The 19,499-nt window shown below is 52.5% G+C and overlaps 1 protein-coding gene across 2 annotated transcripts; it reads left to right on the top strand.

Moving 5' to 3' along the window:
- The first annotated feature begins 2,115 nt into the window (after positions 1 to 2,115).
- Positions 2,116 to 19,385, top strand: LOC113996659. Of its 2 annotated transcripts, XM_039389207.1 has the most exons (9): positions 2,116 to 2,234; positions 4,771 to 4,895; positions 5,774 to 5,832; positions 6,530 to 6,589; positions 8,007 to 8,174; positions 11,731 to 11,898; positions 13,477 to 13,641; positions 14,995 to 15,062; positions 19,349 to 19,385. In XM_039389207.1, exons 2-8 carry the CDS (start codon positions 4,792 to 4,794, stop codon positions 15,045 to 15,047), a joined length of 777 nt encoding a protein of 258 aa, XP_039245141.1. In that variant the 5' UTR covers positions 2,116 to 2,234; positions 4,771 to 4,791; the 3' UTR covers positions 15,048 to 15,062; positions 19,349 to 19,385. The 2 variants fall into 2 exon arrangements, with proteins under 2 accessions (XP_039245141.1, XP_039245140.1); XM_039389206.1 differs by lacking the exon at positions 19,349 to 19,385 and having other exon boundaries at positions 14,995 to 15,577.
- Positions 19,386 to 19,499: the final 114 nt, after the last annotated feature.

Raw genomic sequence — 19,499 nt, 5'->3', positions numbered from 1 at the left:
CCTTCCCCTGCTCCCCTGGGGTCCCTCCCACGGGAGACAGTCCCTGATGAACCTCTCCAGTGTGAGTCCACCCCTCGGGCAGCAGCTCTTCCCAACCTGCTGTCCCGTGGGTCACTCCTCCATGGGGTCAGTCCCTCACGGATGAGCTGTCCCGGCGTGGGTCCCCCACAGGGGCCACGAGTCCTACCCAGGAAAAACCTGCTCCAGCCTGGGCTTCCCTCTCCACGGGCTGCAGGTCCCTGCCAGGACCCTGCTCCATCCTGGGCCTGCCACGGTGTCACAGCCTCCTTTGGGCATCCACCTGCTCTGGAGTGGGCTTCTCCATGGGCTGCAGGGGGGTCTCTGCACCCCAGTTCTCCCCCAGGGGCTGCAGGGGGGTCTCTGCACCCCAGTTCTCCCCCAGGGGCTGCAGGGGGGTCTCTGCACCCCAGTTCTCCCCCAGGGGCTGCAGGGGGGTCTCTGCACCCCGATGCTCCCCCATGGGCACGGGGCACAGCTGCCCCACCCTGCTCTGCCCCACGGGCTGCAGGGCCTCAGCTCCAGCACCTGGAGCACCTCCTGCCCCTCCTTCTGCACTGCCCTTGGGGTCTACTTTGTTGTTCCCATGTTCTCACTCCGCTCTTCCCTGGCTGGAATTCTTTCTGTCCCACAGCCTTCTGTTCTTAAATATGTTATCCCAGAGGTGTTACTGTCACTCCTGATTGGCTTGGTCTTGGCCAACAGCAGGGAGTCTGTCCTGGAGCCGGCTGGTGTTGGCTCCACAGGACAGGGGAAGCTTCTGGCAGCTTCTAAGAGAAACCACCCCTGTAACCACCCCCCCAGCGCTACCAAACCCAGCCACAGAAACCCACCACATTTCCCCAGCATGTTTTTAATGTGCACTGCAGGAACTTTGTCCCCTTCCACAGCACGTAAATATGTTGACTGGGCAGGGCCAGCCCGACTGGCAGATCCTCTGCTGTTGAGGAACCTTTGGTAAATGTGTAACCCAGTGTTTGCAGGCCCCACCAGCCTTTGCCCTCAGTGTCCTCTTCACCTGTCCCTTGCATCCTTGGATCTGCCCAGAGGCTGGTGCGTGACAGGGGATGTGATTCACCCGCTCAGGGCCAGGTTCTTTGGCCCAAGTGTCTCTGAGGCTGGTTCAGAAATGAGGTCCACTGTCTGATTCAGTTCTTTCAGGGATTTCATGTCACCATTAAAACTTGCTTCTCTAGTCCCAGGACAGTGTTCCAGGCAGTGCATTGGGAGACAGGAGATGTTTCCAGCCATCCAGTGTTGATTCCCCCATTGCAAGCACATGGCATTGCTGAGGGGTTTGGGGCAGTGGGATACAGACAATCTGCCAGGCCTCCCCATACTTATATTTCAGCCATTGTGAGCAAAACCCTCTCTAAACAGGTTTTTTTGGATGTCCAAACACTCCTTAGTTTGATATTTCTGAGTCTAAATCTTCACAAAATGAGTGTTTCTCAGCCCTAAAGCTCCCTAAAGCAGTTTTTTAGACCCCAAAATATCCCTAAATGGGTGTTTCTGAGCCAAAACTCTCCCTAAATTGTTCTTTCTCAGCTCAAAACATCTATAAATTGTTTTATTGTTTGGTTTGGGGTTTGTTTTTTCTTCAGTCCAAAGTTTGCTTAATTGGTGTTTCTGAGACTCGGAGCTCTCTAAATGTGAATTTCTGAGCCCAAAAGCTCCTGAAATTGGTATTCTGGAGCCCCAAGGCCCCCCAGATTGCTCTTTCTCAGCCTCAGATCTCCTGAAATCGCTGTTATTACCCCAAACCTCCAAAAGAGGAGTGTCTAAGCCACGAAGTTCCTGAAATTGGGGTTCCAGAACCCCGAACCCCCTAACTCGTGCCACACACCCCATTTGCCATCGGACCATGGGGTTCGCTCCCAGTGCTCCCAGTTCCCTCCCAGTGCCATTCCTGGTGCCCCGGGAGGCCCCAGGAGCAGGCAGGGGCCACTGGCTGTGCCCCCCTCACCCCAGCAGGACCCCGGGGCTCTGCCGTTCCTCTCCCGCCCCAGGAGCCGCCCCCTGCTCGGAGCATTTTCGCTTTCGGTTTCTAGGGATTTCCGAGAAACTGGTGTAAACCCGAGAACTGGGGTGCCAGGGGATAAAGGGCAGGGGTGGGTCCTGTAGGAGTGGGGTAGGGCAGGAGGAATATAAGCCTCAGGAGCCCCGCGGTGCTCCCACCCTCGCAGCGGAGCCGCTTCATCCCGACCTTCTTCCAGGTAAGTGCAGCCCCTCGCTCCCACCCTTCCCCCCGTGGGGCTACTTCTGCTCCCGAAATTAGTGTTTCTGAGCCCACAAGCTTCCTAAATCGCTGGTTTGGAGCTCCAAAGCTGCCTAAATGGGGGCTACTGAGCCCAAAATCTGCTTCACTTGGTCTTTTGGAGCCCAAAAGCTCTTTCATTCGCTCTTTCTGAGCTGAAAATATCCCCAAATCGCTATCCCTGACCCAAAGCTCCTGATACCAGGATACTGGTACTCAGGTTTTCTGAGCCTCAAGCTCCCCAAATTGGGGTTTCTTAGGCCCAAGGTTCACTAAATTGGTGGTTTGGAGCACCAGGGCTCCCTTAATCCCTCTGTCTGAACCTACATGCTACTTGAATTGCTGCTTCAGGCCCCACAAGATCCATAAATACTTGTTTCTGAGACCAGCAGCTCCCTAAATTGGAATTGGGTGAGCTCAAAAGCTCCCTAAATGAGACTTTCTGAGGCCAAAAGTTCCCTAAATGAGTGGTTTTGAGCCAAATGCTCCCGAAATTGGTGTTTTTCAACCCCAAATCTCCCTAAATCAGTGTTTGAGACACCAAAATCTCCCTAAATGGATGGTTCTGAGCCCCAAAGCTCCCTAAATCACTGCTTCTGAGATCAAAAGCTCCCAAACTTGCAGTATCTGAGACCAAAAGCTCCTGAGGGGCTGGGTTCTGAGCCCCTAAAACAGCAGAAGTTGCTGGTTTTGAGCCCAGAAGTTCGCTACACCTTTTTTTCTGAGCCTCAAAGATCCCAAAATGGGTATTTCTGAATGCAGGAGCTCCCTAAATCGCTGTCACTCAGCCCAAAAGCTCCCCAGATGGGTGTGTAGTGAGTTGACTCTGACTGGGTGCCAGGCACCCACCAAAGCCACTTGATCACTGCCCTCCACACCTGGACAGGGGAGAGAAAATACAGCAAAAGCTTCATGGGTTGAGATAAGGAGAGAGAGAGATCCCTCTCTGATTACATCATGGGCAAAACAGACTGGAATTGTGGAAATTAATTGAATTTATTACCAACAAAATCAGAGCAGGATAATGAGAGGTAAAAGAAATCTTACAAAAATCTTCCCCCCAAGCCCCCTCCATCCCAGACCCTCCCTCCTCCTCCTCAGTGGTTCAGGGAGACTGGAATGTAATCCAAAACATCACAGGCTGATCCCGCTGCTGCTCAGAGAGAGGAGTCGGAGTCCCTTCCCTGCTCCAAGGGGGGTCCCCCATAGGGCCACAAGTCTTTCCAGGAAAACCTCTTCCAGCGGGGGCTCCTCTCTCCAGGGATCCCCAGGTCCCTGCAGGGACTCTGCTCCAGCACAGGCTTCCCACAGGACCACATCCTCCTTTTGGGCATCCCCTGCTCTGGCGTGGGCTCCTCCTTGGGCTGCAGGGGAATCTCAGCCCTGGTGCCTGGAGCACCTCCTGCCCCTCCTTCTGCACTGCCCTGGGGGTCTGCAGAGCTGTTCATCTGTTCTCACTCTGCTCTTCTCTGGCTGTAATTCCTTCTGCACAACAGATGGAGCCACTGGAATTGGCGGTGCCGGACATGGGGGAAGCTTCTGGCAGCTGCTCACAGAACCCACCCCTGGAGCCCCCCCGCTACCAAAACCTGGCCACATGAACCCAATATAGGGGGTTTTGGAGCCCCAAAGCTCCCTGAATTGGTCCTTCTGGTCCAGATGCTCCCAAAATCAATGCTTTGAACATCAAAAGCTCGTTAAATCACTGGCTCTGACCCTAAAAGCTCCCTAAACGTGTGTTTCCTAGGCCCAAAGCTTCCTAAATCAGAGTTCCTGAACAAGACCCTCTCTAAACAATTTTTTTTGGAAGCCCAAAAATTCTTTGAATGGATATTCCTGAGCCCAGAATCTCCCAGAAGAGTGTTTCTCAGCTCCAAAGCTCCCTAAATTGGTGTTCTGGACCAAAAAATGTTTCTAAATGGGTGTTTCTGAGCCTAAATACTCCCTACATTGCTGATTCTGAGCTTAAAAGATCCCTCAATAAGGGTTTTTTAGGTCCAGAAGCTCCTGAAATCAGTGTTCCAGAGCCCCAAAGTCCCTGAAATCAGTTTCTCAGCCCCAAAGCCCCCATAATCATTCTTTCTGAGCCCCAGAGCTCCCAAAATTTGTCTTTCTGAGCCTTGCAGCTCCCAAAATTAACGTTCCAGAGCCTTGAATACCCCTAACTTAAGCCACATGCCCTGTTTGCCATCAGAGTGTGGGGTTCAGGGGCTAAAAATTCCAGTGCAACCCCAGAGCTCCCAGTATCGCTCACTGGTCCCCCCCAGCGCTCTCATTTCCCTCCCAGTGCTCCCAGTATCACACACCAACCCTCCACTTTCCACTCCCAAGTCTCCTCTGAAGCACCGTAGGGGAGTTTCCCACGCCAGGGCCTGGATTTTGGAGCTCATCTCTAAGGGGGTGGGGGCAGGAGAAGACCCTGCCCAGCCCTTTGAGCTCTCAGCTCTGGAGCTTCGTGGTTTTCCTGCAGCTCTTCCCATTTTTCTCTTCTCCAGGTGAAGGTCCTGGGTCGTGACATGCCCGGGGAGCCTCGGCAGGGCAGCTCCTGGCAGAGGGTGTCCTTGGTCGCAGCAGCTTCTGTGACCAAATACTCTGGAGCAGCCCAAGAGCTGGATGGGAGGTAGGAGCTCTGGGAGTGAGGGGTTTTCATGGCACTGTGGAATGGTTTGGAAGGCTGAGCGCTGGTGGAGCACACATTGGGCACCAAAAAGGACTGCTGTGGTTTAAGCCCATCCAACAACTAAGGAGCACACAGCTGCTCCTCCCTCCTACACAACTGCTCTTCCCTCCCATCATCCCCACCCCTGTGATAGGAGAGGAGAATCAGAAGGAGGTAAAACTGGTGGGTTGAGATAAGAACAGTTTAATAATTGAAATAAAGTAAAATATAATAACAGTAATAATAACAATAGTAATAGCAATAACGGGAATGAAAAAGAAAAATACTGAGAGGAATAAATGCCATGAAAAACCAGTGATGCACAAGGGAACTGCTCAGCACCCACTGACCGATGCCCAGCCCGTCCCCGGGAGGCACCTCCCAGTCAACTCCCCCAGTTCATGTACTGGGCATGATGTTCTGGGCTCTGGAATATCCCTCTGGCCCGTTCGGGTCACCCATCCTGGCCGTGCTCCCTCCTGGTTTCTCGTGCAGCTCCTCCCAGGCAGATCATGGACAACTGAAAGGTCCTTGACTTGGGGTGAGCACGACTGAGGCACAGCCGAAACACGGGTGTGCCATCAATGTTATTCTCCTAAATTCACACCAGGCAGGCTCGTCCCTGGCTCTCATAAAGCCCAGCAAAGGCCCTGGGGTGGATCATAGGGGAGCAGCAGGGTTCAGCCCTTGTTCCAGCAAACCCCAGGGAAGGCAAAGGCTTGGCAGTTCACAGCCTCCTGTCTCTCTTGGCTGCCCCCCCAGATCTTCTCAACTGCCTTCTCTTCTCTAGTCCTGTGCCCACCCCATAGATTTTGCTCCCCTTTTCCCTTGCATTGCAGAATGAACCCTGAGAAAAAGACCTGGGACAGAAGAGGCATGGAATTCCTGGGAGGAGCTGGTAAGAGCTGTGTTTCTTCTGCTTTGACAGTAATAGAAGGGGAAATAAGTGATTTAAAAACCCCAAGTACATCAGAGGTTTGAGCAGTATAAGGGATATGTGTGTCCCCAAAAAGCTCCTTCATGCATTCTTCAAATCCGGAGGGAAAAGTCCTAGTGAAGTTTCCTTTTTTCCTTTTTCTTTCCATGTGAACCCAGTGGGCAGAAATGGAGAGCTGGTGGCAGAGTGTCCTAAGAGATGTATTTGGGTTCATAAGTAGGTGTGCTGGATCCCATTCCTCTTGCCTGTGGTCATCTGAAAGTCTTTGAGAAGACAGGTCCAAATGAAAAGGCCAAGGGACAATGAAGGGCCCTGGGAGGTCCCTCTCCACTCGTGCAGTGTGGAGGAGGAGTGTCTCACACTTTGGGGGTGTCTCTGTTCTGGTGGGACTGTGCTGAGGCACCTGTGTGGTGCCTGAATGCTGTGGCAGCCGAGGCAGGTTCTTGGCCAGGAGAGCCTGAGTGGCCTCGAAGGTCAGAGCCCCCCCAGCGCTGCTGTCGGGCTCTGGTGCACAGGACCTTGTGGTTCCAGGGCCAGCTGGGTGGTGTGTTCTGCCCCAGAACCTGCTCAATGCATTCCAGGAGTTCCTCAAGGAAAAGTCCTTGTTAAATGTCCTCTTCTTCTCTTTGTTTTATTTCCATGTGACCCTGATGCCCAGCTGCTACGGTTGGTCTGAAGCTGGTCGAGAAATTCGTAGACGAGGCATTCGAGCGAACAAGTAAGAGTGCTGATCCCATTCCTCTTGTCTGTGCTCATCCTTGGGAACCACAGGGATGTGAGGGGTTATCCTTGAGAGAAGCAAAGCCAGTCTAGGTCTCTCTCCCGAGCCCATTACCTGCAGAACCCATTCAGTGCACAGCAGGAGGCCTTTGGGGTGGGGTGACTTTGGTCAGAGGGACGTCCCTCTCTGACCAGAGACACGTCCTGCTCTAGCAGAGGGTAACCCTGGCAATTGGTAAGGATTGAAAGACATAACACAGCACTTCTGGGATTTCCTCTCCTTCCCTTGACCACTAAAGGAGGAATCTCCTCCTGGGCTTTCCTCCAGGGCCAAAAGGGAGAAGCCTTTGCGTGCAGGTGAGGGCCAGGACTTGCCCACGCTACCTGGAAACTAAACCCTGCCGAACAAAGAGAAGAGACAAAGGCCTGTTGTGCATGAGGGCCCAGCACAGTGAGGTCAAATAGTCCCATCTGTCCATAAATTCCCACTTCCAAGGGCCTCCAGAAGTGCTTTGCTGTATTTCCCACCCTCATTCAGGTGTCCAGGCCCCCAGGGTGCAGAGCTGCCCCGGCAGTGGCTTTGCCCAGCACAGCCTGGGCTCTGCTGGCTCCCATCCTGCCCAGGTTCTAAGGCAGCTGTTTGTCTGTCCCTGCTCTTTGCAGCTGGCATGGGGGCAGGGCAATGTTCTTCCCTCAAGGAACCCTTGGAAATCAGCAGGGCCTGGGCTCTCCCCCGTGGCCAGGCCCTTGGGGAGTGAGGGGGCAGGGGGCTTCCTGTCAATGCTCCTCCCCAGCAGCACAGGAGCTCCAAGCCCATGGTTTCTGAGGGCTCACAGTGGTGCTGAGTCTCCTTTCCACAGACAAAAGCTGGAACAGAAAAGTCTCCATGTCCCAAGGAAGACTGGAGCTCCAGGAGAGAGACCAAGGCTCCTTCCCAGAGCAAATTCCTAGTGGGAAAGGATTTGAAAGCTGGGGAAGAGATCACTAATGGTGGCCACAGTGCATCAGCTCGGGAATTCCCCAGCCCTGTTTTTCAGGGATGAGCGAGTTCTTTTCCAAGGCTGCTGAATTAGGAAGGATTCTCTAAAGAAAAAGAAGTGTGGAGCAAACAAATTAGTAAACAGGCTGGACATGAGGGACCTGAGTCTGAGTTTCTTGTTCCCTCCCTGCATGAAGAAATAAGACAAAAAAGCCCATTTACATGTTTCACCTTGAGTGCAAGGTTTAATTCCTCTGAAGTGAGTATTTCTCAGGAGGAAAGAGAAGTTGAAAAGACAACCTGCAGGAAGGCCTAAGGAGAGACCCTGAAGAGGAGACTTGAAAACAGAGTATTTGAGCATCCTCAGGGCAGATGGGTGGTCTCCCCTTCAAGGGAGCAGTGTCAGTCTCCCACTGACATCAGTCTTTTTTCACAGAAAAAGGATGGGAACCAGAGGCCTCAAAGCCCCAGGAATCTTTGATGAAGGAGGACTTCCAGAAGTTCACGCAAGAAATGAAAGCTATGCGTGAAGATCTCCAGAAAGGGCAGGAATACACAAATTGGCTTTTTCAGCTGCTCAGAGAAAACCTGAACAAGGAACAAGGTGAGCAGGGCCATTCCCAAGCAGACTTCCATCTTTCTGAACACCAAAGCTGCTCTACAGGCAAACCACTCTGAGAGCTCGTCCTGCACAGCTCCTCAAAGGGGCTGGAGAAGGACGGCCCTGACATGGGGCACAGCTTTTGTGCTGCCTGACCCTGAAACAGCTCCCTGCTGAAGTGTTCTCTGCAGGTGGTCATGGCCACACTTGTCTCCCTCATCTCTGCAGAGTGTGTGCTGTGAGTTCTCTGATCCCCTGATCCTTGTTAAGGTTCCCCCCTTGCAGTCCTGTCAGCGCCTCTCTCCCTTTCCCCACTCCCCTTCTCCCACTCCCCACTCCTGGGGTTGTGTTGGGGCACATGTGATCCCAACCTTGTCTTCCTGTTGAAGATCCACAAGGAGACCCAGCTCCATGGGCACTGCAGGTGTCTCTGAGCACAGGGGCCTGTGGAGAACAGCTCTCCCTGAAGGAGCTGGTGCTGGGAAGGGAAGGAGTCAGCTGGGGCACAGACACCCCAGTGGGCCTGCTGAGCCCCAGATGGTGCTGCTGGGCCTGGCTCAGGCAGGACACAGTGTGTGTTGGGGCACAGCCTGTTGCACCCCGGGCAGGGAAACGGGAGACAAGATGGGCCTCACCTGCCTGGGGGTCCTGTTCTGTTTTACCCCCTCCCTCCCTCCCCTGGTAACCAGGATAGATTGAAGAGCACAGACACCAACTTTAAAGAATAAGTGTATAAGTTTCCTTTAGTGCAAGACAGTATAGAATTACAAAAGAAGCAGTGGCTTATCAAAGGATACACTTAGCAATGCATCTAATCATTACTACAGAGAAAGTCTCGGAGTGATTAAGAGACAGATACATCACCAGTTCCCCTAAGGAATCGTCATCATCCAGACCACACTTCAGCTGGGGAGCCCCGTGGCAGCGAAGGCCTGGAGAAGCCCTTCCCTGTAACTGGGAAATCCTGTGCAGTGCATCCACTCGTAGGTGGGGCCTCCATCCTCGCTGTGAGAGTTCAGCTTATACAGTGTTAAACAAACCAGCTGAGTCACTCGACTGGGGCAGAAAAACAATCTGCCTTTCTACCTCTGTTGGTGTTCCCCTTCCACCTGGCCAGGGCCCAGAGGGAGACCAAGGGAGTAGATTTGGAGCATCTACTATTAAATGCTTATTATGGCCTTGACTGGTCAATAAATACAGAACTTATCGCTACATTGAAATCAAATTGAACCAGCTCCGACCATGTGAGGCCCTACTATTTTTCGTGACCTTGGCTGGAAAGAAAAGGCATATTTATAACACATACAGGCCTTACTAATTATTGATAACATGCTGGGCTAACAAGCATAAATGTGTGTTCTTCAGGCAGTACTAAGGATTATATAGCATCTTGGTTAATAAGCAGATATAGGGAGAAATACAATACTAGGTAGGAGAGCTCATCAACTTTGGCTCAGGGACGGTTCTTCAGGCCCCAGCATTGCAGGTTCTTGCAGCAGCTGCAGGAGCAAATCTCTGGCAGTGAGCAGCCCAGAACAGTCCAGGGCAACCCCTTGACTTCCTGATGGTTCAGGCCATTGTGGCCTTAGAATGAAGCCTGTGACCCTCTTTTCAAAGCTGAAGCCATATTTAATTGAGCTACAGAAAGCACCGATGAGAGGCTGAAAAGGGAGGAAAATGTGGTCTGAGTTTCTTGTTCCCTCCCTGCTAAAAGATAGAGGACAAAGGGAAAACCATTTCCAGATTGTACCTCCATCACAAAATTGAATTCCTGTGAGCTGAGGATTTCTGAGGGGGAGTGAGCAAGGAAAATATACCCCCAGAGGAGAGTTATAAGAAGATGATCCTCTGACAGAGAGCTTAAATCAGGGCCTTTGGGCATCCTTGTGTCAGAGAGCTGGTCTGCCTCTCAAGGAGGAAGCATCAGTGTTATGGTTCCAAAGCCAGGGCGTGGAGCTTTGTGATGAATGTCCACCCCATCCCCTCATCCTATGGGCCGAGGGCTTGACAGGAAGAATCGGAGGACCAGAAAGGGAAGGGTGGCCATCCTCTTCCCCCTGGGCACTGGAGTGAGAGGCAGCCACTTTTCTCCAGCCTGCCTGCAGGTCACAGTCGCTGTTGGGGCTGGCACTGCCCAGACTGCACTGAGGGACCTTGGCAGCAGGAGCCCCTGCGAGTCCCAGCTGCTGCCTTGTGTGTTATCCCTGGCAGAGGCAAAGCCAGTCAAGGTCTCTCTCCCGAGCACATTACCTGCAGAATCCCTTCAGTGCACAGCAGGAGGCCTGGCCTTTGGGGTGGGGTGACTTTGGTCAGAGGGACATCCCTCTCTGACCAGAGACACGTCCTGCTCTAGCAGAGGGTAACCCTGGCAATTGGTAAGGATTGAAAGACATAACACAGCACTTCTGGGATTTCCTCTCCTTCCATTGACCACTAAAGGAGGAATCTCCTCCTGGGCTTTCCTCCAGGGCCAAAAGGGAGAAGCCTTTCCGTGCAGGTGAGGGTCAGGACTTGCCCACGCTACCTGGAAACTAAACCCTGCCGAACAAAGAGAAGAGACGAAGGCCTGTTGTGCATGAGGGCCCAGCACAGTGAGGTCAAATAGTCCCATCTGTCCATAAATTCCCACTTCCAAGGGCCTCCAGAAGTGCTTTGCTGTATTTCCCACCCTCATTCAGGTGTCCAGGCCCCCAGGGTGCAGAGCTGCCCCGGCAGTGGCTTTGCCCAGCACAGCCTGGGCTCTGCTGGCTCCCATCCTGCCCAGGTTCTAAGGCAGCTGTTTGTCTGTCCCTGCTCTTTGCAGCTGGCATGAGGGCAGGGCAATGTTCTTCCCTCAAGGAACCCTTGGAAATCAGCAGGGCCTGGGCTCTCCCCCGTGGCCAGGCCCTTGGGGAGTGAGGGGGCAGGGGGCTTCCTGTCAGTGCTCCTCCCCAGCAGCACAGGAGCTCCAAGCCCATGGTTCTGAGGGCTCACAGTGGTGCTGAGATTCCTTTCCACAAACAAAAGTTGGAAGATAAAAAAAGTCTCCATGTCCCAAGGAAGACTGGAGCTCCAGGAGAGAGACCAAGGCTCCTTCCCGGAGCAAACTCCTGGTGGGAAAGGGTTTGAAAGCTGGGGAAGAGATCACTAATGGTGGCCACAGTGCATCAGCTTGGGAATTCCCCAGCCCTGTTTTTCAGGGATGAGCGAGTTCTTTTCCAAGGCTGCTGAATTAGGAAGGATTCTCTAAAGAAAAAGCAGTGTGGAGCAAACAAATTAGTAAACAGGCTGGACATGAGGGACCTGAGTCTGAGTTTCTTGTTCCCTCCCTGCATGAAGAAATAAGACAAAAAAGCCCATTTACATGTTTCACCTTGAGTGCAAGGTTTAATTCCTCTGAAGTGAGTATTTCTCAGGAGGAAAGAGAAGTTGAAAAGACAACCTGCAGGAAGGCCTAAGGAGAGACCCTGAAGAGGAGACTTGAAAACAGAGGATTTGAGCATCCCCAGGGCAGATGGGTGGTCTCCCCTTCAAGGGGGCAATCTCAGTCTCTCTCTGACACCTGTCTATTTTTTCACAGGAAAGACAGAGGAGGAAAATCCCCCAGAGGCTCAGGGATCTGTGATGGAGGAGACCCTTGTGCAGCTCTGCAAAGAAATGAAAGCTATGCGTGAAGATTTCCAGGAAGGGCTGGCATCCACAAAGCAGGATATTCAGCTGCTCAGAGAAGACCTGAACAAGGAACTAGGTGAGCAAGGCCACTCCCAAGCAGACTTCCATCTTTCTGAACACCAAAGCTGCTCTACAGGCAAACCACTCTGAGAGCTCCTCCTGCACAGCTCCTCAAAGGGGCTGGAGAAGGACGGCCCTGACATGGGGCACAGCTTTTGTGCTGCCTGACCCTGAAACAGCTCCCTGCTGAAGTGTTCTCTGCAGGTGGTCATGGCCACACTTGTCTCCCTCATCTCTGCAGAGAGTGTGTGCTGTGAGTTCTCTGATCCCCTGATCCTTGTTAAGGTTCCCCCCTCGCAGTCCTGTCAGCGCCTCTCTCCCTTTCCCCACTCCCCTTCTCCCACTCCCCGCTCCTGGGGCTGTGTTGGGGCACATGTGATCCCAACCTTGTCTTCCTGTTGAAGATCCACAAGGAGACCCAGCTCCATGGGCACTGCAGGTGTCTCTGAGCACAGGGGCCTGTGGAGAACAGCTCTCCCTGAAGGAGCTGGTGCTGGGAAGGGAAGGAGTCAGCTGGGGCACAGACACCCCAGTGGGCCTGCTGAGCCCCAGATGGTGCTGCTGGGCCTGGCTCAGGCAGGACACAGTGTGTGTTGGGGCACAGCCTGTTGCACCCCGGGCAGGGAAAGGGGAGACAAGATGGGCCTCACCTGCCTGGGGGTCCTGTTCTTGCTGCAGGAGCAAAACTGTGGCAGTGAGCAGCCCAGAACAGTCCAGGGCAACCCCTTGACCTCCTGATGGCTCAGGCCATTGTGGCCTTAGAATGAAGCCTGTGGCCCCCTTTTCAAAGCTGAAGCCATATTTATTGAACTACGGAAAGCATCAATGAGAGGCTGGAAAGGGAGGAAAATGTGCTCTGAGTTTCTTGTTCCCTCCCTTCTAAAAGACAGAGGGTAAAGGGAAAACCATTTCCAGATTGTACCTCCATCACAAAATTGAATTCCTGTGAGCTGAGGATTTCTGAGGGGGAGTGAGCAAGGAAATATACCCCCAGAGAGGAGAGTTATAAGAAGATGATCCTCTGACAGAGAGCTTAAATCAGGGCCTTTGGGCATCCTTGTGTCAGAGAGCTGGTCTGCCTCTCAAGGAGGAAGCATCAGTGTTATGGTTCCAAAGCCAGGGCGTGGAGCTTTGTGATGAATATTCACCCCATCCCCTCATCCTGGAGGGTGGGTCTTTGAGAACCTGTTTGCTCTGGTTTGGTTTAATTTGTTTCTTTTCCCCTGCATGGTCCAGAGGGCAGGGGAGCCTCCCAATGTTTTGTCTTTGCTTGGGGCAGCCATGTGGTAGCTGCCATTTGGGGCTTTTCTGTCCCCGGGTAGGGGAACTAGGAAACAATTTCTGCCTTTTTAGCTTAAACCATTTTCCCTTGGTTCTTTGGAGTTCCTGCTATTTCCTTTTTAAATTTTTGGGTTTGTACTTTTATCTCTTCCTTATATGGAGAGGACATATTATATTATGTCCCTTCATTATTGGAGAGGAGTAGGGAGAGGTTGAAACAAAAGGGGAGTGATTTGTTTACAATCTCAATCCACCAGTAACTGTGCAAAGCCATCACAGTCAGTGACCCAGGATCATTGTTCTGCCTTCACAGACAGGAAAATGAAGAAAATGGCGAAGGCCCAGAAATCCAAGATGGACAAGGAATTCCAGCAGTTCCGCCAAAGAATTCAAACTCTGGAACAAGAATTATATGGGAGGCAGGGGTCCAAACAGCACATCCTTCAGCTCCTCGGAGCAAAAATGGAGATGGAACACGGTGAGCAGGGCCATTCCCAAGCACTTCCATCTCTCTGGATGCCAAAGCTGCTCTACAGGCAAACGACTCTGAGAGCTCGTCCTTCTCCATCTCCTCAAAGGGGATGGAGAAGGACGGCCCTGACATGGGGAGAGACCCAGAGAAGCTGCCTTCAGTCCTGGGAATCACCACCACAATCCATCCCGTGACTAAAGGCCACTTGTCTGGGCCTCTGCACACAGGGAACAAACAGCTTTTGTGATCTGTGACACTGAAACAGCTCCATGCTGAAGTGTTCCCTGCAGGGGGTCAAGGCCCCTCTTCTCTCCCTTGTCTTTGAGGGCAGTGAGGACAGCTCTGACCCGATGGGTGCTAAAGGTGTCCACTCCCAGTCCTCCCACACACTCACCTTCCTCGTGACAGAGGGTTGTCTCCCATGGCCCACGGATGCTGTCTGCAGACGTGGAGGGGGATGATCCCTACCCCCCATCCTGCCCCCCAGGCCTTTGCCAAGGCCTCAGGAAGGCTCACAGGGCCTGGGCTCTTTCCCCAGCCCTGCTGCAGTCAACCCATCCAACCAGTTCAAGGAACCTGGTCAGGAATAAGTGCAGGCACCAGTCCAGGCTCAGGGCTGACCCTCTGGCAAGTAGCTGTGCAGAGAAGGCCCTGGGGGTTCTGGTGGACAGAGAGCTGACCAAGGGTCAGCAATGGCCAAGAAGACCCAAGGCTGCCTGCGCTGCCTTCGGAAGAGCTTTGCCAGCAGGCCAAGAGAGGAGCAGCCCTGGTGAGGCACATCTGGAGTGCTGTGTCCAGTGCTGGGTTCCTAAGTACAAGGGAAACATGGAGCTCCTGCAGCGGGTCCAACTGAGGCTGCAGAGATGATCAGGGGCTGGAGAGGCTGAGGGAGCTGGGCCTGTTTAGTCTGGAGAAGTCTGAGAGGGGACGTCATCAGTGGACACAAGTGTTTGAAGGGTCAGGAGGATGGAGCCAGGCTCTTCTGGGTGGTGCTGAGTGATAGGATGGGAGGCAATGGGCAGAAAGGGAAACAAAGCAATTTCCACCTGAACATGAGGAAGAACTTCATTACTGTGAGGGTGACTCAGCACTGGGGCCAGTTCCTAGAGAGATTGTGGAGTCTCCTTCTTTGGAGATATTCAAAAGCCCCTGGAGGAGGTTCTGGCCACCCAGCTCCAGAGGGTCTCTGGAGGTCTCTTGCAACCTTCACCTTGTCTGTGTTTCTGTGATTCTGTACAGGGCACGAGACATCTGAAAACACAAGTTTCAGAATCTACAAAGTCAGATGTAGCTGGATCTCTACCCAATTCCTGTGTGGGTTTTATTTTCACTTCCTCTTGGCTCTTTAATCTTTTGCAGGTGTGCCGATAGAAAGTGCATCAGAAGACGAGGGCACTGATACAGATGCATAGACATCTCCTGAGCAGGTGAAGCATTGATCAACAAAATTAAAGTCTGGCTCTCATTACATTTCTCTTGAGCTTGGCCCCCCACCCCCTGCACTCCCTGGGCTTGCTGTGTTGGGAAGTGCTCGTGCTGCTGGAAGACTGAGATAATTGTTAGGGCTTTTCTCCCTCCTGTGAGCTGGTTCCTCCTGTGCCAGGGCAGATCCATCCACTGCCCGGTTTCAACAAGTGAAGGCAACAGCAGCCAAAGTGCAACCCAGAGCAGAGCTGAATTACCCAGCGAGCTCTACACAAAATCTCAGGGCAGAGTTCTGGGAATCCTGGATTTTAAGTGTTTTAACATTTTGTGTGTGTGAGGAATCCGGGATGTACAGCAGTGGGGGAACCATTTCACCTGGAGAATGAAGTGTTCAGTTGCAGTCCTGATTTTTCTGTGACATGTTTACTCCACTTGCATTACCTGTCTTCTTTCCTGCTTCTGTTTTTAGTTAATGTTTATCAGTATGTTATAGGTAAATAAACCAAATCAAAATATAGCAGCAAAATTTATTATAAGATTTATATAAAGTGCAGATAAGCAAATCAGCGCATTGGGTGGCCTGGAGAGACCCCTGCTCTCCAACGGCCCACAAGCTCAATAGAGACAAACAGTAACTTTTTCAACTCCCCTCCCATAGTCACTTGTTAGCTCTTCATTGGGCTTGAGTTCGCGGGCTTCGTTCTGGTTGGTTCTGTTGTAGGCCCATTTTGATTGCCAGGGACTTTCCATCAGTAGCTTTAATTAACTCAAATGTCCTTGAAGCTGGACATGAGTATGGTGCCCAGATGTTCTCTTTGGCTCTTCTTTATCATTTTCATCCTTGACTCCTTGATCCTTGTTCTCTTCTTCTTTTCTAATGAGTACATTAGACAATATTTTTAGAAAAACAGGATATAGTACACATGCTCAGTAAAGCAAAATACTTTGCCAACTAGGAAACTGACAGTTGCAGGATAGTCAACTTATAATAGTAGCACAGCAGTTAACTATTCCGCAGCTTACAACTCCTCAGTCCCAACAAAGCATTAGCTATAATATATGAAAAGTACATATATATATTTTGACGAATAAATTTTACCATTGCTTACTCATTACACAAACCTATAGTACCAGTATAAAAAGCCAAGCTTTAATCCTTACCCAGCCCCAAAAGCTCTTCCCCTAATCATGAACCAGACACCACCAGGAGAACAACAAAGCTCCCAAAGTTCTGCCTCATCCCCAGCCTGAGCTCTAAACCCCAAGCCCTGACCACTGAGCACCCCCCCAGCCCTTGGGAGCAGGGCAAGGACCTGCAGGGCCCAGAGCAGGCCCAGGGGGTTGGCAGAGGAATGGGAGGTGACCTGGATCTGCTCAGCTCTGCAGTGACCCCCAGGAGAAGGGCCTGGGCTCTGGCAGGGATGTCCTGTGGCACAGGGGCTCAGGATCCAAGTTCAGAAGGCCAAGTGCCCCTGGCAACAGCCAGAGCTGGTGCAGAGCCATCAGGGAGGGTCTGGAAATGCTGCTGGGAGGGGGTGGGAAAGCAGGAGGGGTGTGTGCAGCCTGCAAGGCCAGAGCAGCAGCAGGGCCAGGGCAGGACAGCCTGCAGGAGAGATGGCCAAGGGCTCTGGCAGGGCTGCAAGGCCCAAAGGCACCCAGGCCTTTGTCCCCTTGCCTCTGGCAGCTGCCTCTGCCACTCAGGCCACCACAAGCCACTTTCCTGGCAGGTTCTGCCCTTGGGTTCTGCCTCGCCCCTCCCCAGGAGCCTGGCAGGGGTTGCCCAGTTTGGGCCTTTGTTGTTCCTCCCCCTCCCATCCCAGTGCCCCCCAAACAGCCCTGAGCCAGCCGGGAGGGACAGGATCTGCTGGGCCAGGGCCTGGGGCTCAGCCCTTGGCCTTTGTGCTGCACAAAACCAAGGCAGGCTTTGCTCAGCATTGCAGGGGCCTGCCCAGAGCCTTTGTCTGCCTGCACTCCTGGCCTCCAAGGAGCTGCTCCAAGGAGTCCCTGGGGAGGCTTTGGCAGTGCCTGCCCTCAGTGGGGCCCAGCAATGCTTCAAGGCACTTGGAGTTTGGCTTCTGACTTCTTCAGCAGCTGCTTCAGTCTTCTCTCAGTACCTGAGGATGATGGACTTGTCTCTAAACATACCATGGAGCTCATTAAAACACAGAAAAACAAATTCTTTCCCTTCCTTTAATTGTCTTCAAGTCTTCAAGACATCAACAACTAATTGGAGTTGTTTTGTTGTTTAGCTAAGGAGGAAAATTTTAAAGTAGAAGTCATGGAAAATATATTTTTTGATGAAAGGGAGTGATTTCCACAGTGCCTTGGGATGCCAGAGGGTCAGAGTGCAAAGGATTTGGACACAAAGATAAAGGGGCAAAAGAGATTAGTAGCATTTAATTATTGACCAGTTTAACAGTTATCAAGTGATTCAATAGCATTTGGTACAATTTTAAATGTGACTGAACTAGAGATTCACAACAACCTTCACCCCACAGTCAATTCACACCCACACCCAGGCAGAGCTGTGTGGACACATCAAGAGCTGGGTGTAGAAAGGTCCCTCTCCTGGGGCGAGCACAAATCCCCCCCCAGTGCTGAGTGACAGCTGGAGCGCGGCAGCTCCCTGTGTGAGGCTGGGGCGAGCCCCAGGCTGGATTTCAAAGGGAGTTGGGGGGTGAGGGCAATGGCTGAGGGCTGAGGGGCGATGGCTGAGGGCGAGGGCACTGAGGGGGAGGGCTGAGGGAGGTGGCTGAGGGGCCATGCCTAGGGGCGATGGCTCAGTGCTGAGGGGCGATGTGTGAGGGCCATGGCAAGGACGGCAGTGGCTGAGGGCCAGGGCCCCTCGCCTCTCCGGTGCCACACGCAGAGCCCAGTGCCGGGGCTTGGTTACAGGGATTCAGGGAGCCACCTGGGAGAGGTCCCAGTTGGACTCAATGATCTTGGAGCTCTTTTGCAACCTTCCTGATTCTGGGATTCTTTTCCCGTTGGAGCTGCAGCACGTTGGCTTTCCCAGGGCAGCTTCCTTTAGGACAGCCTTGCTGAGAGCTTTGCAGCTGATGGCACAGGGATCTGTGAGGAGCAGCCCAGAGCAACTGCTGCCTTAGGTGGGGGTGGCCGAGGGGAAGCCCTCCTGTGTCGGCCCAGGCTGCTGCAGGCAGGCAGTGCTGGGGAGGAACACACTGCAGCCTGGCCCCAGGGAGTGACCTCTGGGAGATGAGACTTTTGGGGAGAAATTGTTCCCTGGGAGGGAGGTGAGGCCCTGGGCCAGGTTGCCCAGAGAAGCTGTGGCTGCCCCACCGTGGGAAGTGTCCAAGGTCGGGTTGGACGGGGTTGGAGCCAGCTGGTGTGGTGGAAGGTGTCCCTGCCCAGGTGTTCTGATCCCATTAGGGAGAGATGCCTCAACCCGAATTAAGGTGTAAATGAGACCATTTGCTGACAACAGGCGGAGCAAAATGGCGGCCGCCGCGCCGCCGCACGGGTGCAGCCAATCAGTGTAATAAGTGAAACGAGGCTATAATTTGGGTTGCAAGGTAATAAAAGATTTATTAATGCCAACAAGCAAAAACGGCCAGCCGGGCGACAGGAGGAAACCTCAGTTCCTACCACTGTCCGCAAAGAGGAACAGAAACAGCACTTGTTATACCCTCTGATGTCACCTCCCCCCAAAGTCATGTCATCAGTCCATTGGTGGAGGTTTCACGGGCTGCATCCTGCTTGGTTCCCTCTTCGCGGGTCAACTTGGGGTTGGTTCCTCCTTTCGCGGGCAATCCACCAAGAATTTCAAAGTCATTGATTTCTATGAAGCCGTGGTCCTGGAAATTTCCATCAGGGTGACGGTTGATCACCCGGACTCCTCGTGGTCTACCCCTCCATATTGGTTCCTATTAATATGCTTAGAACAAACATCTCCAAAATACAATATGCTAAATCATTCTTGCGTTGTGTTAATCATTCCACAGCTTACAGAACTTGTGGTTAGGCATTGCACAACTCGTCAGCTTATAATTCCAACAAAGCAGTTAACACAATACAGCAACTGGATTAACTTTTTCCCATTTTGAGCAGCAAATTTCTTTAGATCACTTATAATATTAGCAAGCGGGATTCTCCTTAAGGAGGAACAAAGCGCGGCCATTTTGGGCAAGACACGGGACAGCGGCAGCCAATCAGCGCTGAGCATACGCAAATCTTTATTAATTTGTATGGCCAGTCTTCGCGAGCGAAGATTTGGGAAAGGTCATTAACCCTTCGAGCCTGTGCAGTGGATTTTTTTTTTTTTTTTTAGGTGAGACACAGTGTGCGCTGAACTGAGCCCCCCCTTTAATCCTGAGGTTCATCTGCCGGGGCTGAGCAAGCTTGGACAGTGCAGTGAGGTACTCAGGACGTAGGTTTGTTTTTAGAGTGACCTTCTCTTAGATGGATGGCCTTACAGGGCT

The sequence above is a fragment of the Pipra filicauda genome, unplaced genomic scaffold (assembly GCF_003945595.2).
Source record: "Pipra filicauda isolate LSUMZ 115617 unplaced genomic scaffold, ASM394559v2 scaffold715_size207569_pilon, whole genome shotgun sequence".
NCBI classification, from domain to species: Eukaryota; Metazoa; Chordata; class Aves; order Passeriformes; family Pipridae; genus Pipra; species Pipra filicauda.
The sequence above is the reverse complement of the archived record's forward strand: the minus strand, read 5'-3'. Positions and strand labels throughout refer to the sequence as shown.